General features: G+C 39.6%; 1 protein-coding gene across 2 annotated transcripts; it reads left to right on the forward strand.

The window, feature by feature from the left end:
• The first annotated feature begins 10,069 nt into the window (after nt 1-10,069).
• Nucleotides 10,070-19,134, forward strand: tmem144a (transmembrane protein 144a). 2 transcript variants are annotated; one of them, XM_061245899.1, is made up of 13 exons: nt 10,070-10,317; nt 10,421-10,579; nt 10,772-10,894; nt 11,001-11,100; nt 11,265-11,345; nt 11,877-11,955; nt 12,677-12,753; nt 13,208-13,326; nt 14,046-14,165; nt 14,788-14,885; nt 15,579-15,632; nt 16,526-16,637; nt 17,765-19,134. In XM_061245899.1, exons 1-12 carry the CDS (start codon nt 10,224-10,226, stop codon nt 16,607-16,609), a joined length of 1,188 nt encoding a protein of 395 aa, XP_061101883.1. In that variant the 5' UTR covers nt 10,070-10,223; the 3' UTR covers nt 16,610-16,637; nt 17,765-19,134. The 2 variants fall into 2 exon arrangements, with proteins under 2 accessions (XP_061101883.1, XP_061101882.1); XM_061245898.1 differs by lacking the exon at nt 17,765-19,134 and having other exon boundaries at nt 10,071-10,317; nt 16,526-17,519.
• The last annotated feature ends 354 nt before the right edge of the window (nt 19,135-19,488 follow it).

Consider the following 19,488-nt stretch of genomic DNA (forward strand, 5'->3'; position numbering starts at 1 on the left):
CGTTTTCAGACAAAGCAACATTGCCCTCAAGTGGTGTTTTAATAAACAGTGAATATTCATGACATTTGAGCGTATAATATATCCTGCGTGGACTCTAGGGACATGAAATGTTCTGTTGTTTTATTTTAATTACCATTTGCAAAGGAACTGAAGAGCAGTACCAATAATCCTTTGAGGAAAGCTTCATTATAAACATGAGCGTGTGGGTGGTTCATCCTATCAAGGCACTGTTCCAGTGTGTGGATAGGCCATAGCCTGCCCGTGTATGTCTCCATGGTACTGAGTCCAGATTGTGCCACTGCCCTGCAGGGCATGCTATAACCCGTCACATTAAGATTCAGCCAATGGGGATGACCGCCTCTCACGGCGCACCAGTGACCACTCATGGCCGATCGAGTACCTGCAGTCCTCTTGCTAAAACTACACAGTGAGTGTCTTTCTGTCTCTGTGCACGTCTCACAAGCAAGATGGAAAAGGACAGTGGCTTGACATCACGTTTCGGAAGCGAGCATACAGTATGTGTGTCTACACTCTTTGTTCAGGGAATGATAAGGGAAGTTGCAGTGGGTGAAAATGGCTGGCCATTCTAATTTAGAAGAAAAATGGGAAAGCCATTAGCTCTAGTATTAGATTAGATTCATTGTCCACGTCTGTCCAAGTCCACAGACATACACTCAAGACATAAATAACACATTATTCTGGATGATACAACGCTATACAACAATCCACATTTGATATTTGATATTTACCTTTGTGAGCAGCAGATCTGAGGGGTGATAAAGAAATTTGAAAAGAAAGCACATATACATATATAAAGTATTGTTTATACATGTATATGGTCATGCTGGTCCTCAGAATTCTGTAATGGTGGCCTTAGGGAAGCAAAGTGTTAGAGAGTAATACTTTGTATTTTATATCACCATACTAAATTAGGGAATACTAAATGTTTTAGTCCCAGATAGCACATTGCTGTAAAAAAAAGAAAATAAATTGTTATAGATATTTTAAATTGGACATGATGCAACACTTCTGGAAGACCGGGCTGTCTCTTGTCTTGTGAAATCTAAGGAGTGATAAATAAAAAATGGCTTCATATCACTCAGACATTAAATATTGAAATCTGCGAGTCCAAACAGCAGGCGAAAAGCTCTAAGGCTGTAAAATATCAAGGTCAGGCAGAAGTCAAGCTTACAAACTGAACTGTATACAGGACATCAAGGTTATGTATGGGAATTGTGTGTCTATGTTCCTTAAAACAGAGAAGAAAAATAACGCCTCCTGTAAAAAGTCCTGCAATAGAAGCAGGAAGCTTAGTGTGCATATGCAGCAACATTTTATACAGTATCAGAAGGAAAATGCACATGCACATGCGCATAGGATACCCATGAATCCATGAAACCCAGCCAAACATCCAATTTTCTGTGAAAGGTTGCTGAAAATTGCCTCAATTTGACAAATGTTTGTTTATACAAAATGTGACATGTCCGTATTTCTTGTTAACTCATGAGTGCAGTGTATTTTTCTGTGAAGTTGAGAAATATATGTGTGTTCTTATTGATAAGTTTCATTGTACTGCATAATAATGTCACAATGTAATCACATTCAAAAATACCTGTGATAAGTATTTTGTTTGAGGTGAATCCTGTCATTGAAAAAGCATGGTAACTTTGATATGAAAAGGAATTCCCTCAGCCACTGAAGTAAGGTACATGGTGTGCATTTATATAGCGCCTTTATCCAAAGCGCTGCAGAATTGATGCTTCTCATTCGATCATTCACACACACACACTCACGCACCAACGGCGATTGGCTACCATGCAAGGCACCAAGCGGCTCATAAACATATATGAGGGGTCTTGCTCAGGGACACTTCGACATAGTCCCCAGGGCGGGACCGAATCAGTAACCCTCTGACTGCCAGATGACTGCTCTTACTGCCTGAGCTCATTTCACCCGCATGAGCCCATGTTGCCAAAGTAGGCCTCTGTATGCTGGCCAGATTTTCATACATTTCTCACCAGCCCTCATACTTGAAAGGCAGAAAGACATGTTCTTTCTCCTTTGGATTTCCGTCATGTCACACTATTTTTATTTCCCTTGTGATAAACATGTTGCGTATTCCAAAATACAAGCCAAAGTGGAAACTTAATGACGGACACTTTATTGTATATCATTTCCCTGACCAAACATACAATAATATCAAGTCATATGTTTTTGCATTCAAGAAAGCTGACTATCAAGCTAAAATAAAAAACAAAAAGGTTATTTTATGTTACATCCTATCATATTTCTCGGAGAATGAGGGAGTAACTGAGAAGGTGAGACATTCTGAGCCTGACCATTTCAAGCTTGTCACTGTCAGCTGTCAGGGCACTGAAGGACTGAAGTGGCAGGGAAATTGGTGTCACATAGCCCCTAACCTCAACATGTCTGGAAAGAATACTGTACAAGTAGTTTTCCCTCCCATAGCCAAAAAGAATTATTTAATACAATGACATTGATGTCATCAACAGCTGTGTCACATAAAGTACTAGTCAAAAGTTTAGACACACCCTGGCCTTTTCTGCCTTTTCTTATTAATGCTTTATTTTCTGTTTGTGATCAAATAATTCATACATGGTCAATGAGCAGATTTTCAGCTTTTATTAAAGGGTATTTTTGTACATATTGATTTTACCATGTAGTAATTACAGTACTTTTTATTCATAGCCCTGCATTTCAATGTTTGAGACAAATTAAAATAATGTCAAATCAAATTGTTGTGTTTTGTATTTGGTTGCATATTGCTTGCATGCCATGACTTCCTAAAGTCTGTAACCTATCAACATCACCAGAGTCTGGACATATTTTCAGGTTGCCGTACAAGTGACACAAAAATCTCTTTGCATTTCAATGGATCTAGATTCAGCTGTAAATTACGCCAAAACAGTACGGAATACATTTGTTGGCTAAATGGCTTTATGTCATCAAGGGTCCAAGGTATCAGATGAGCCTCAAACCATTGGGCTGCTGCCAGATATGCTGTCGATACTACAAGGGACATTTCCCCTGACTCATTTTCCTGTTGAACTCAATGGAAGAATTATTCACAAGAAACAACCCTTCAAGTATCTACTGTATATCTAGTAGCAGCACAGTTAGTTTGAGGCTGGTTTGATACCTCGGACCCTTGATGACTTAAAGCCATTCAGTCAACAAATATGTTCCATACAGTATCAGCGTAATTTACTGAATCTAGTCCCACCCTGAAATTCCCATTGAGATCCGTTCAAATGAAAAGAGTTATAGTATTGCTAGTAGGACAACCTGAAAATAAGATATCCAGACTCTGGTGATGGTCACAGACATCAGGAAATGCAATGAATATTTTATTTTACATTAGGTTAATCTGTCTCAACCATTGAAATGGGCTACTTATGAAAAGTGAATCTGCACTTTAACCACATATGAATTGTTTGATTACAAACATCCATCCATCCATCCATTATCTGAACCCGCTTATCCTGATCAGGGTCGCAGGGGGCTGGAGCCTATCCCAGCATACATTGGGCGAAAGGCAGGAATACACCCTGGACAGGTCGCCAGTCTATCTCAGGGCACACACACCATTCACTCACACACTCATACCTACGGGCAATTTAGACTCTCCAATCAGCCTAACATGCATGTCTTTGGACTGTGGGAGGAAACCAGAGTACCCGGAGGAAACCCACGCAGACACGGGGAGAACATGCAAACTCCGCACAGAGAGGCCCCGGCCGACGGGGATTCGAACCCAGGACCTCCTTGCTGTGAGGCGGCAGTGCTACCCACTGCACCATCCGTGCCGCCTGATTACAAACAGTGGAAATAAAACATTAATCAAAAAATCCCAAAAAAGGCAAGGTTTTTCCAAACTTTTGACTGGTACTGTAGGTAATCAAAATAAAATACAATTACAATACAAATTGTTGTGTATTTGGTTATTATTGCGACCAATCAGCTTTTTGTAGTTTGAGGCATTGCAGTTTAGATACCTTTTAACCCAATAACCACCTGTGGTCTGAGTCCAATGCACAGATAAATCAGGGGGGAAAAATAATATATATGGATAATATATGGATGCCATTGGTTCATGGATTCACATTAAACAATACAGTAACAGTTTTACAATTAATCTGTGTATGAGGTAAGGGTTTCTAAGTTTTTGCTTGATATAAACTATAAGTAAGCCTTGGCTTCCTTGTTGTTACTATTGTTAGTTCTCTGTTTATGAACACAAATATTCGCATGAGATTCATGTCAAAAAGCCACATCAGTTATTTTATGATAATTTGTTCACCGCAGGTTATACTCTCAAGATGACAGCGAAGTTCCCTTTAATTAGCGTCACTCCTAGAGGAAGGCACTCAAGACCACGTCTGAGCATTTATGCAATTTTAAAGGCCATTTTGTGGACAGGTGGGATAGCATGAATCAAGAAGGATTGCCTTCTGGTCCAGACCTGCTGTTTCAGCCCTGCTGGGACATTAATGTGCATGTCTATTCCAGTGGCCTGCTTGCTTGTGTACAGTGGCTACATGCTGCTTCTGCCTTGCAGCAATATGTGTAATTTGAGTACACAGAATGAAAAAGGAAGCTAAAAATATTGCTTTTCTGAATCACTGTATATTATCAATGTTGAGATGATTGTGTTTAAGGTTTACATGGAGGTACTGTTAAAATGTTTAGTCATAGAAGGAGAAAACAAATAGTTTTATAAACTGGAGGGTTATAATTCCTCAGGGATTTTGGACCATGCTGACTCCATAGCATCTCACAGTTTTTCTGTTTTTTCTGCCACACATTCAAGCAGCGAAGTTCCTGTTCACCTCAAAGTTGCAGGTCACTGGAGTAAACTAAAATGGCTGTCATGTTTGTGGACCCAGCCTGGGATGATGCGTGCTTTGTGATATAGCACTTCATCCTGCTGGAAGAGCCCATTTGAAAAAGGGAAGACCGGCCCCAAAGGAATGCACAAGGTCAGCAACAATGCTGAAGTATAACGTGGCATTTAAGTGATGCACAATTGGTATGAAGGGGCCCAATTTGTGCCACAAAAACATTAATAATAATAAAACTGCATTTATATAGCACATATGCAAACACAAGTTATAATGTGCTTCACAGAGACAGGCAGACAAGATAAGGTAAAACAAAGATAAGCATTCGTCACATCATTATACATCATTGACATTCTGCATGTGGCAGCAGAAATGTGAGTGGAATGAGTGGAACCTGACTTGGTCGTTCTGTTGCTCAGTAGCAAATTCACTTCAACGTTTCATGTGTTGTGCATTCAGAGATGCCCTTCTGCACAAGAATGTTGTAAACAACTCTTATTTTAGAATCTGTAGTTTTTCTATTAGCTTGTCCAAGTCTGTTTTTTGATCTCTGTAAATTCTAGAGAATCTAGTGTGTGAAAATCCCAGAAGGGCAGCTGTTTCTGAGATGAGTGAACCACCACGTCTGGCACAAACAAACATACCATGTTTAAAGTCGCTTAGTTCAAACATCTTGCCCAAACAGATGCTTTTCAGTCACAGCTGAGGAGCAGCTATTAGCATTATAAAGTGGCACCTAATGAGTGCAATTCTGAGGCTGGTGAGTGTAAGTATCATTGTATTAATCTGCCTCAGGTACATTGTAGGCTATGATGTATTTCTTACAGAACTTCAATGTAAGAGATTATTTGCTGTCGAGATCTGATGACACTTCAGGCCAAAGGAGTGACAAGTGGTGTTAATGATCTGCACCTGCACATTGAAGTATAACTGAGCTTGTATGGTGTATTGGTACTTATGAAATACTCTGAAAAGTGTGATTTTTGGTTCACTTTGTACATAATTCCTCTCGACATGAAAAGCACCTAAAGTAACACTAACAGCCTTTTAAAATTCAGGGATTGCAACTTTGGTTGGAACAAAAACTAGCATAAACAAGTGGGACCAAGGTTTGGACCCACTGCCCTAATCTATCCCAAACACACACTATAAGGTTCTATTTCCTTTTTTTTTTTTTTTCTTTTAATCATTTTGTTTTGTTTTATTAATCTTCTTTTCTGAATTCCTTGGACATGTCTTATTGTTATTCTTAATGTAGCATTTACACTCACTGAGCACTTTATTTGGAATGTTTTTACTTTATTACACCTACTTATTCATGTGATTATCTAATCAGCCAATTGCGTGGCAGCAGTGCAATGCATAAGATCATGTAGATACGGTTCAGGAGCTTCAGTTAATGTTCACATCAGCCATCAGAATGGAGAAAGTTTTTTATCTAAGTGACTTTAACCATGGAATGATTGTTGATGGCAGACAGGGTGGCTCGAGTATCTCAGAAATTCTCCTGGGATTTTTACGCACACTAGTCTCTAGAGTTTGCAAAGACTGGTGCAATAAACAAAAAGAAAATAATAAATCCAGTGAGAAACACCTTGTTAATGAGAGACGTCAGAGGACAATGGCCAGACTGGTCAAAGCTGACAGGAAGGAGACAGTAATGGCAAATAACCACACATTACAACAGTGGTATGCAAAAGAGCATCTCTAAACACGTGATCCACTATGTAAGTTGATAGGCTACGGCAGTAGAAGTATAAAAAGATACCTAATAAAGTGCTCAGTGAGTGTATGCAGTAATATAGGCCAACTGTTAATTTTACTACAGTTCAATGCTATGTTTATTGTTACAGCTAATTCACATGACGCAGCAGCACACATACATGATAATAAAAACACTAATTAATTTAGAAAATATATTTTAAAAAAAGGCCCTCGTCCTTATCTTTGTTGTACAGGTAGCAGTTGAAATTGTACTTCCCTCTAGGGTCTTTCAGCGAACTTATCCCTGGTTATGGGTATGCACTTTGTTGTACGTCGCTCTGGATAAGAGCGTCTGCCAAATGCCAATAATGTAATGTAACATGATGAAAGCATGCTTAATATTCAAAGCAGTTTATTATGCTTTAAATGTATGAAATACATGTATTCTTTGTTTATTTTGATTTTTTTAGCAATATGCATATGTAGCTACATCATGCCAGTAAAGCTAAATTGATAGTGAGAGAGAAATAGATAGGGACTGGAGAGGCAGGGGCCAGATGTCCTAGATTGCACTGGAAAACAAAGAAAAAGCTCAAAAGCTAACACGCACCCACCCAAAAATATCTTCATAAGCAGTGTGACACCCCCGGATTGTCACCGGCAATTTACTAGGTTATGTTATAGAGCAAGAGAGACGGCGAGTTCACCAGACAAACGTATTAGGAAACGATCATCTTTACCCTTCCCCCTCACAGTTTATAGCAAAAAATGATTAACCAAAATAAGAACATAAATTCTTATGAAGCCAAAACACAGCAAAAGCATTTCAGCTGCACAGAACGTTTCCAGCCAGGTTGCTTTACATTGATGTTCAGTGTCACAGACTCGCTCGCACTCTATGTGCTCCAGTCTCAGCCTAGTTGCACCATGGAGATTGGAGAACAACCCACATACGTGTGCGAGTAGATTTGGCTGAAACTGCTCAAGGCCAGGGCGGCATGGATGGTGCAGTGGGTAGCAATGCCGCCTCACAGCAAGAAGGTCCTGGGTTCAAATCCTGGTTGGCTGGGGCCTCTCTGTGTGGAGTTCAAATGTTCTCCCCGTGTCTACAGGTTAGGCTGATTGGAGAGTCTAAATTGCCCGTAGGAGTGTGTGAGTGAATGGTGTGTGTGCCCTGCGATGGACTGGCGACCTGTCCAGGGTGTATTCCTACCTTTCACCCAATGTATGCTGGGATAGGCTCCCCTGCAACCCTGTTCAGGATAAGCGGGTTAGGATAATGAACGAATGAATGAATGCTCAAGGCCAGCTCCGCTGGATCGAGTGTCATAAGGCAGTACTGGTACCATAGATTTGGAAATGTTATCAACTGTTTTGCTTTACTTTACCTTCGGTTGAGCACCGATAAATAACTTGCTACTTATATAGCCTAAGTGACAGAAATTAGAAGTATGTTGTGGAAGTGACTTGAAATGCGCAAGTAGCGTCTATAGTAAATCTACTTTTGAACATATTTGTTTGTTTTCTTTCACGTTTAATAGGACATAGCTACTCACTAGCTAGCTACTACTAACTTGCCAGAGGGGACAACGTTGTTTTCAGTTGTTTATGACTTTCAACGTTCTAATTTGTTGGAATTATGCTGGGTTTTCGTCTGAGTTTTGCATTTGCGTATTCCGTGCAGGCCTACTCATAAGCATAAGTGCATACACATGAGTGGCACAGATGTAGACGTATATGCATACTCTGAGGCATACTCTGGAACATGCACCGACACAAACAGATACTCAAAATACTCTTTCTCATTTCACACTGTTGTGTACAGGTAGACTTCACGGTACATGCTTGTTCTCAGCATCAGCATAACAGAAACCGAATCACACACTGCCCAGCGTGTTTTACACAGCTATAGCTGCAGAGACCTGAGTCAACACATCTCACCACACCCAGCCTAAGGAGGGCCTTAATGAAACCTGGAGTTACAGCATGGTTTGGTTCTCTCATGAAGCAGTTCAATGCAGAGATCCTGCATTCTAATTCAGGCTAGGTATCTGATTTAGGGATAAATTATGTAGCGATATACTGTACGTATGTAAGTAAATGAGTATGTCTCACTTCCTTGTACTCCACCTCTCTCTTTTACACACTATAATCCATATGAACATCAGACTCTCAGTCTTGCTGGCATTTAAACAGCCTGTAAATGTCATATCAGCCAGAGAGGAATTCTAATCTGTTTGCTTTCTTATCCTCACTCCTCTTTTGCTCTCTGGAACCTCATTAATGACGAACATACACACTCTCTAAATGTATTTCTTCATATAATTTCCTGGGATTTGCTGAGTTGCTAATTTCTTATAACAGAACTACATCCAATGTTAAAATAATTTTTTTGATGGGGAATTCATTTTTAGGTTATATATAATATATTCTACTGAGCATATCACAAAATAGCAGTGAATCTTATGAAAGAAAAAAACGTCACTTCCTGTTTCTGAAAATACACTACTTCCTGTTCTATTAAGTATGTCACTTCCTGTTCCTGAAAATACACGTCATGAGTTAGCGTCAAGTCGACAGCGTGGTTGCCAAGTTTTATCTGTTGGTTGCTATGATGCGATCTATAAGATACATTCCCCTGATGCGTACAGTAGAGTCAACTGGCTAGCGTGTCTTTATGTGAACGGCATACGCTTAGTCATTACTGTCATAAGCATTTATTTAGTCCGGTGTATGCAAGTTAGCGAAACATACAATTCCAATTTCTCTACAGTTTAAGATAGCGATAGAGATGCTCATCTCTCGGTGGACTAATATCAGTACCGCTAGCTAGTTAGTGAAACGGACAGCAAACCATTTGGAAATAAATATATGCAGAGAAGTAGATAAGCATGACATAGGTAGATATATTTGTTATGGAAGTGATTTGAGTCTGCGTAGTGCTGACAAACTAGAAAATAATTCCATGCCGTATTGATTGCACATAAATTAAACCCACTTGGCTCCTCTATTGTAAATCTACTTTTGAACATTATTATTTGTTTTCTTTCACGTTTAGTACGAACTAGCTACTCGCTAACTAGCTAGCTACTACAAACTTGCGAGAGGGGTTCTGCCTCCGCGGATTCCGTGTGGGCCTAGCCATCACCATCCTTCTGAAAAACAAACAGCTCAAGCTTAGTTTTGAAAAAAACTGGTAGTTGGTTGACAGTTAGACCAGCTATATACTTTAACATGGTGTGACCAGCTCAAGCTATGTTTTGAAACACCTGGTAGGTGGTATCTCAAGCTGGTCTTCGCTGTATTTTGAACCAGGGCAGGGCAGTAGTAGGCAAGGTAGGCAAGGACCTAAGGTACAGTAAGAGAAAATTATCTTTTTCAAGAATTTTAAACCAACATGTGCCTTCTTTGGTCCCTGTTCACGTGATCTTGATCTGGCTTGATCTAAAAATACTGATGACGTTAAAAAAAAACTGCACAACACTGAAAAATATGTGGTCTGTTTACTCCAGGCGCTGTAGACGTGATGCACGGTAACCATCACATGACTTTAGTCAGCTGATTTACAGGGACGTACTCGCTTCAGCACAGCGGAAGAGATGCAGTGCAGTTGATAGACAAAATAGTTAGCTAGCTAGTTCGTGGAAACATCCAAACATGTTGCTCTCAAATATTCTGACAACAGTTTTTGCCATTACTACTGTATTTGGCCTGGTCTACTGTCACGATTTTGAGGAGAACATAAATCAAGGTAAGATCAGTTGTTGTTGCAAGCGAATGTTAGCGAACTGTTACTCTAGCTATGAATGGGCAGATAAGACTTCCCATTATAACTCGATCGTTCTCTTTTGCAGATGTAGAACCCAAAACTCCTTCACACGGGTTTGGTCTAACCGAATCGGGAAATTCGACGAATTCCACGGAGCTGACTTATGGTTTTGTTTCGTGCATCATATCTGTTGTACTGTATGGGAGCAACTTCGTTCCTCTAAAGAAGATTGACACTGGTGATGGTGAGCAATCCATTCTGAAATATATATGAATATTATTATAGATTTTTTTTTAAATCATAGCCATAGGTTCGAAATTGTCTTTCTAAATATTTACGTTCAACAGTAAACTAGTAAGTGGCTAACTAGCCGTCACCTAGCCTGTTTAGCTATTGTTACATAGCTATCAACTCTGTATTTGTGTGTTTCTTTTAGGGATGTTTTTCCAGTGGGTCCTTTGTGCTGCTATATGGACCGTGTCATTAGTGGCCAACATAATTCTAAACTCTCCCAAGTTTTGGCCACTGGCGATGTTGGGCGGTGTCATATGGGCAACAGGTAAGGTCTCTTCTCATGATTCATTAATTCTTTTCACGGTTCGTGTCAGCGTAATTGTTAAGCATTTACCCCATTGTTGAAATAGATTTCCTGTTTGTCTTCTCAGGTAATATTACGGTTGTGCCCATACTGAAAACCATTGGCCTCGGACTCGGACTTCTAATTTGGGCTTCTTTTAATCTACTAATGGGTTGGGCGAGTTCAAGGTATGTACTGTATATCCTGTCACCACTGTTATGCGACTCCTAGGCCGAAGCATCGTTTAGTTTTATTCTTTAAAGCGGAACGTTATTAAATGATTTGCTCTTACAATTGGTATATATTATATTCCTATATTGTTTCTTTGTTTAGTTTTTCCTTTTCTTTGCAGGTTTGGTTGGTTTGGGATAGACCCTGAGGAGGTTGCACAGCCAGTGTTGAACTACATAGGCGCAGGACTATGTTTACTAAGGTACTGGTTTACTGAAATAAAATATGCACTTAATTATGTAATGAATTTATGCCTATTTCCTAGCTGTTGGAGTGACAGTAACTGCAGTGGCAACATGATTGGTAGGCATTAATGCCATATTGTATTAAACCTGTAATGGTGGGGGGCCTGTAGCGTAGTGGTTAAGGTAAATGACTGGGACATGCAAGGTCGGCGGCTTGATCCCCAGTGTAACAATAAGAACCGCACAGCCGTTGCGCCCTTGAGCAAGGCCCTTAACCCTGCATTGCTCCAGGGGAGGATTGTCTTCTGCGTAGTCTAATCAACTGTACGTTGCTCTGGATAAGAGCGTCTGCCAACTGCCAATAATGTAATGTTCAGCATTTTGCAAGGGCTGCATTTTGTTTGACTGGCCTGGTTGCTTAGTATACATTCCAAATTCTAATCCTCTCCTCATTAATACTTAATTGAAGTGACGTACATTATAAGTAACTAACTCTGACCAAAAGCCTTTTTAATCACTACATTAATGGCATCATATTTTTCCCTTAGTGCCATCATATTTTTCTTTGTGAAAAGTGATGTCCAGAGATCTCCGTCTGCAGAAGAGACTCCTTTACTAATCGACAGTGTAAGTGTTATTGCTGCCTTCTTTGTTTTGTTTGTTTTTTCTTTTTCTTTTTTTTTGGGGGGGGCGCGCTTTTATGTCCAATTATACCCTCATTATGATATAATGTGTTAATGAGGTTTGTATGGCTGCTTCTGGAGTGGGTTCATTCATCTTTATTGATGTAACTCATGATGGTAGAAGCAGAATTAATTCAGAAATCTACAGAAACATCTGCCAACTTATAGAGAAATGTGTCCAAACTAATTGGGAGGAACTTACAGCAAGACAATTACCCAAAACACATTGCCAACACAACAAAGGACTTCAATTGGAAGAAAAAGTGAAAGGTTTTAGACTGGCCAAGTCAATCACCTGACCTTAACCCAATTGAGCTGAAGAGGAGATTAAAAGGAAAAAAACCCAAAACAAACAGCAACTAAAAGAGGTTGCCGTAAAAGCCTGGAAAAGCATCACAAAATAATACTGTAACAGTTTGGGGATGTCAATGGGTTGCAGACTTGATACGGTTATTGCAAGCAAGGGATATGCTACCAAATATAAAGTATTATCTCTGTTCCAATATTTTGCTCACCAAAGAATTGGGTGGACTGAGAGCAACGGTGCTATGTTCTAAGCATGTTTTAACATATCTAGGTGTAAAACCCAGGAAATGAAAGCTGAAATTCTGAACTCTTGTCTCAATGTATTGTTTGATCTGTTTGTCTTTTTTTTCTCTGGACAGAGAATTAATTCCGAAGGTCTGACTTCCTCTGATGACTCATGGATAGACACACTAAATCCAAGATCTAAGCGTATCATGTACGTATGCATGCCTTTTTTGTACATGTCTCATGTATGTACAGTATGCATGTCTTCTCTATGTATGTTGCTTTTACTGACACTAGTGTCAGCAGCAACACTAGTGGATTTGATTCAATTACATGGAATTTAATTAATGGATCAGTTATTTTGTTGCTGTTTATTTAATATTCTTCACTTGATAAGTTTCATATCCTATCCAATACATTAGTGTTATGGGTCACAGTCATCTTGTATGTGGGGGCAGGTGGCGGCAGTAAAAGGAGCTAGAACTTACTCTCACAAAATATATCCGCACAATAATTATGGAATAACCTTAACTTTTAATTGTGATAACCCTTGCGATCTTCCCTTTTAAGTGGTCTGAACACGTCCTGTGTAATTCCTTTGGTGTATCCTGGGTCACATAAGCAGTCTGTAGTCTGACCCAACTCCTGTGTTCTTCTGCACCCAGAGGCTCAGTCCTTGCTGCCTGTGCGGGGCTGCTGTACGGCTCCAACTTTGTGCCTGTGATCTACATTAAAAACCACGCCGCCAGAAACGACTCCAGGTTTGCCGGGGCAAGTCAGTTTGGTAAGCAGGGTCCGGAAACTTTGGCTTTCTTATTTTCCACTTGGTAACAAGTGCAGTCAGAGCCCCTCACATCCCTGTAATTTAAGTGCAATTGAATCACCTAGTGGTCAAACTGCACCCCATTGATGGAAAACCAACCAAGCCAAAACCGATCACTAGCGCTGCGGTTGGTTCCAGTACAGGTCATTCAATGTAAAGTCAATGGTACAATTGCTGTCAAAATATGAATTCAATCATTTTTGTCTCACAAGATACATTTTCTTCATCTAATCCCCATGTCTCCCCGTACACCAAAGTTATTGTGTAATTAGGACAATACAGCGGCATTGTGGAGGGATCGGGGACAGATTACGTCACTCTATCTTTTGCACTTACTGCAAAGTCTCTGGCTCTAAATTGTACAACATGGCGGCACCGGTAGACAGAGTTCCGCAGCTTCAAAACGCTTTTCACAAGCCCATGGATAGTTAGTGGGCGACGCAACAGGCACTTGGTCCATATTTTATCTACAGTCTATGAACCCAACACACCAAGTCAATTGCATTAGTATGGTAATGCTGTAATAAAGTGAGTGGAGGGAACTGAAGTCATTCTAAAAGGAGTTCTCAGTGTGAAGCTAAAGTGAGATGGTGTCAGAGGTCCTGGAGTCCTTAAGTGAAGTCCTCCAATGGTCCTGAATGTGATGTGTGTGCCCTCTCCTGTCTGCCTCTGTCTTACAGATCTGGACTACGTCTTTTCCCAGTTCAGTGGAATCTTCCTCACCAGCACTGTTTATTTTCTTATTTACTGCGCTGTCATGAAGAACAGGCCTAAAGTTTACTCCAAAGCAATTCTGCCAGGTGAGATGTTTTTGTAAATGTCTTTATATGATGCCAGTTAAACCTTTCCTGTTACCCTTGATACATGTGTGATTGCAGTGAAGTATTTTGATTGGTTGGCTTTCACAAAAGTTTCACTTCAGTTGCTAAGCCACTTATGCAGTCACGGTGGAGTCCCGTATCTTTAAACTGGAATTTGAGATTCCGTTGTTGAAACACAGTATCAATTCATGAAGGGACATCATCCATGACATTGGTTTAAATGTGGAGCACCTCTGTATACTACAGTTAATTAAGCCTTACTCTTAGTATTATTTAATCATTGTAAAAATTCTGTGAGCCTCAGTGTAGCACACAAAAGGAGAATTTTTTAATTAACCGGTATTTCTGCATTGTTAGTGTAACAATGGCTGCTTTATACACTACGCCTGTGTGCTGTGATGGATGGAGCAGGAGAAATACTGGCATTTACACACAGTTCACTGACGGTCACTGTCACCACTCGGATTAGCTGAGCAAACCGCTTCAGCCTCGGTAAAGCTTCAGCTGTTGTGCCCGTGACTGTAGACTCGGTGTGAAGGTGTGCAGAGGGTTGTGGGTGACCAGGGGCACCACTGTGGCTGAAATGTTTTTGTTCTTCCAGGTTTCGTTTCAGGTGTAATGTGGGCAATAGCAACCTGCTGCTGGTTTGTGGCGAATACCTACCTGAGTGCAGTGGTCAGCTTCCCCATCATTACTGCTGTAAGTCCGTCAGCTCAGAACCACGTGCAGTGGGCCTTCTGTATACTTTATAACACCTCAGTGAGCCACTCGTGTCACTAGCAGATGTAATTGTTATAATCAGCTTGTATCAACTGGTCATCACAGGAGTTATGACTCGTGTCATAACTGTGGAATGCACAAATTGTGAATTCTGGTGCCGATATGAATTGACTGTCTGTAGTCTCTGACAACGATACCTCCATGTTTTATAGCGCAAATGTTAATGGAAAGCATGTTTCTGCATTTTTGGAAGAAGTAGATGTCAGCTTTTTAAGGAAAGATGTAGCAGTTTATTTGTATAACATATTCTCAATTTACTGTATTATTAAGCGGAGAGAATGAGTCTGGTTTTAATAGTGAGTTTGAAAAAGCAGTGTGGCCACTGTCAGTCTGTTGTGTGAACATAATTCAGAGAGAAAGACATGTTTTAGCAAATGTCAATTCCCCCCCTTTCTGACACAACATGGAGGTTATTTGCAATGCATTTGGGGTTTCGTTGTTGGAAATTGTTTACATTTAAAGCTGTGCAATGGGTTTAGCTGTTACTAAAGTTAACCTGTCTGTCTGTCTGTCTGTCTGTCTGTATGTGTATGTGTATGTGTATGTGTATGTGTATGTGTATGTGTATGTGTATGTGTATGTGTATGTGTGTGTGTGTGTGTGTGTTCACAGGGCCCTGGCCTAATTGCTGCTATCTGGGGATTCCTGGTTTTCAGGGAGGTTAAAGTAAGTATGACAGAACGTGGCAGTACTCTACTTCTACAGGGAGTTATAAGGTACAATGGTCATTGTTACAGCCCACAATGTATAGTTGCAGCACATGAAAAACCAATATAGTAAAGTATGTAGTCACTAAGTATTGAAGTACAGGAGAATGCAATGGTTGATCACTTCAGGTTTTTTTTTATTATTATTATTTTTTAACATTTGTCAGTGCTATTGATCATATGATATAACGGTGTGATCTAGTAGGCTGGTGAGGCAACATGGCATAAACACATGTAACTTTCATGTTAAAGCCAGACCTAGGCAGGGGCACCCCAGCTCAATATACGAATACAGCTATTTGAATGAGGAAGACCTGACCAATCAACGAGAGATTTGAATGGTCCAGGTTACAGTATGCATTTCCGGAGGCCAGTATTGGCCTAACTTTGCTCATAAATTTGTGCTTAGCCTGTGTGGTCATGCACAATGACTGTAGTAGTGCAGACTGAATGATTTCATTGGGCTGAAATGACTCTTGGCCCAGTAATTTGTCCTTAAGTGCTGTGCTGGTTGGCATGGAAGTGGAAAGCCCTACTGTCTGTGAATACTTTTTAATTTCGTTTATTGTTGTTGCTGTTGTTGCTGTTGCTGTTATTGTTGCTATTTATGAAATGCAAAAGCAAAATGTGCACACGTGCATTGAGTACCAAATTCTGTCTAACAACACTGACCTTTAATGAACTGATGATTGTAAATACGCAAGCAACGTTAAAAGCATTGGAAGAGCACTTGAAATATTGTAGTTAAAGTGCATCTCAAGATCCATTTCTATACCAGCAACAGTTCCACTGTCTCTCTGTTTTAGGCAGGTCATTGCTAATTCCCGAAACCCCTCTGCTTTCACCCAACAGGGTTTACGAAATTACATTATCCTGGTGCTGGCTTTCTGCATTGTCGTTGCCGGAGCGATCCTGACCGCGTTCTCCAAGGTGTAATAAGCCACATGAGTCCTTTGGCCACAAGGTGACGACATTGGACAAAGAATGTGTGAGAGGAAACTAGGCCCAGTGCTTGCTAACAGTGCAGTCACCTGTGTGTCCAGTAACCTTTTTGTAAATCCTACGTTGAATTGAGGTTCACTTATATGCCAGTAGTGCAGTTATTTAAAGCACTTCCACAGATGTTTGCATTTGTAGATGTTTTACTAATTAACTCAGGTGTTTCTGTGGCATTTTCATTGGTGTTTAAAGGATGCTAAACAATATAATTGAAATAAGCATGCTGCTATTTCACACCATATCTGCCTGAAATCAATTTTGGTAAAGTGTACTAACAGGAAATGTTCTTTTGAATTGTATATTTAGGTTGTTTAACTGATAAATGTGCAACATGGATTACTGTTAAATTATGAAATGATGTATGTAGCGTTGATTGATTGAGTTAATCAATACTGTCAAAATGATGTTTTCCAGAACAAAAGGATAGCCATGTGGTAACATTCCACACGGTATAAGGGACATGTTTGTGTGAGAGCTTCTATTGGCTAAAAGTTAAAAAGGGACAACAAGTGGCAATTTAAGTTTTTCCTCTTGTCTTTGGAAAGATGTTTTGGAAACATGTTCCATCTGTGAATCAGTTTGTATAAGAGGTGTTACTGAAAACTGTGACTTTTCCATTTTAAGCCCCCCTGCAGCACTTGGTCTACAACAGTGCTACAACGTATGTGAAGGCAGTAGCCCTTAACCTGTTTCCATTTATTGTCCTTAAATCAGGCAATTAATTCAGCAAATAATGAATACTGACATAGGCTATAGCTAAGCCTGCTCACTTATGGTAGTGGCAACATTATCTTTATTAAACAGCACAACATTGTGTGCCTTTCCCAATATTAAAAGTTTATTTGAACTTATGGATATTTTTGGTCTTCCGCACACACACCTAGGGAATAATGTTATATTTGTTCTGGGCATCCGATCTTTTCAGATCCCGAAGTTGAATAATCCCAAAGAAGCATCAACATTCTGAAATCTGTTCACTAGTCTTTATCTTGAGTTACAGTTTATGTGGTAATTGGGGGGAAAAAAGTAATGCATTTTTATGTTCAGTGTTTTATTTGTAATGGTTTGTACATGTTGTGCTTCCATTTGCAGCTCAACTCTCACCACTGGTCCACAAGTATCGAGTTTATATACCAACATAAATATGCAGGTTTCACAAAGCTCACTGTCGTGAAATATTGCTCAACAGACACAAATCTTTCTTTGTAACAGCCAAATACATGTTTTTAATAATTAATCATTTTTGTATTTTTATTTTTACTGTTTTATATACGTATATGTAAGATCCCTCAGGATCCCTTTCAGTGTGTTTACAAAAATATGGTGCTTAACTGTATTCATGGATTAGTGAAGGAAACCCTGTTAAAATTTTGCTTTATTGGGTGTCGGGTGTGTCTGGTTGAATGAAATAGACTGTTATACTCACACTTCTTCTGTTTCTTGTTCTGTTCCCTCCTGACTCACATTCACCAGGAAATTAGGGTGTCGGCCAGTGACATGAATCCGAAACGATGGTCTCTGAATATGCTACGCTAATAATGTCAGAGTCTGCCGCTATCAGGCTCGCCATCTTGGCCTGTGGTAATCTGAAATACTGATTAGTGTGGCAGTCCCTGTTCAGCTGTGAGAGTGAAGCGGCTTTGCTCCAGAGAGATAAGGTGCTGGAGCTAGCGGCCCATTCTTCACAACAGTAACTGTTGTTCTTGCGTCAACAAAGGCTTTCTCTTGGATTTAATTAGGTCTGATGAAATGTGAAGGTTGGCCTTGTTGTCGTGTCTACCCGTACATTTTCCAAAATCATTTGCCATTTTGTGTGTGTGTGGCTGAGGTAGCCAGGCTTCAATCTACACACGCTACGTTCTTATAAAGGTAGTATGCAAAACAATACTGTGGAAAAAGATCCAGGGTCCTTTGAAAAAAAAAAAGCTTTGCTGGTAAGAAGATAACTGCCTTAATTTATCCAAAAACTGAAGCCAATTAACTTCTGATATTGACTTTGGTAAATAGAATAAATTGCAATACATTTTAAATAGTTTTTCCTTTTTGGTACAGTTGGCTCTCTTATTGGCACCCTTGATAAAATGAAGAAAAAAGGCTGCATATAATAACGCAGATAATAATCTAGATGTTATGTTCCAATATATAGGAAAACTACTTTTATTTCAATATATTTACTTTCATGTTTCAGTGTTTTTTATTCAGTAATCTAATTATTTCTGAAGAGCATAGAAACGAAAATGATTGGCACCCCTACAATTGACTTTAAGGTAATTTATATTGGCATAGCATTTTACTTAATTTAGTTAATCTCATCTAAAGTAATTCTGTTATGCCATTCCATTACTTCTGGTTTCACTAGAGTATAACAATGAGGCATGCAAAATCCCTCACCATGATAATTGATCAGAAGTCAAAGAAATGGAAAAATGGTTAAACGCATCTTGCTGAAACTTTGTCTTGTGGTGGATTTTCTAATAACTCCCAGCATACATCAAAATCCATGCAGAAAGACCATGGTTTATTAATGAACAAACTGGAGAGATATGGTATTAGAGGGATAGCATACTCATGGTTAAGAAGTTATCTTGATGTTGGACATCAATATGTACAAATAAATAATATTGCATCCGATTTGTTGAAGGTTATTTGTGTGGTTCCACAACGATCCGCGTTAGGCCCTAAACTGTTTATATTGTATTTAAATGATATTTGTAATGTGTCTAAATTCAAATCCATTTTATTTGTTGACACTAATTTATTTAGCTCTATTTAGCTTTGAACAGCTTCTGAATACAAAGGGAATTGAAAACCTTAAA

Source organism: Conger conger, chromosome 6, assembly GCF_963514075.1.
Source record: "Conger conger chromosome 6, fConCon1.1, whole genome shotgun sequence".
Lineage (NCBI taxonomy): Eukaryota > Metazoa > Chordata > Actinopteri > Anguilliformes > Congridae > Conger > Conger conger.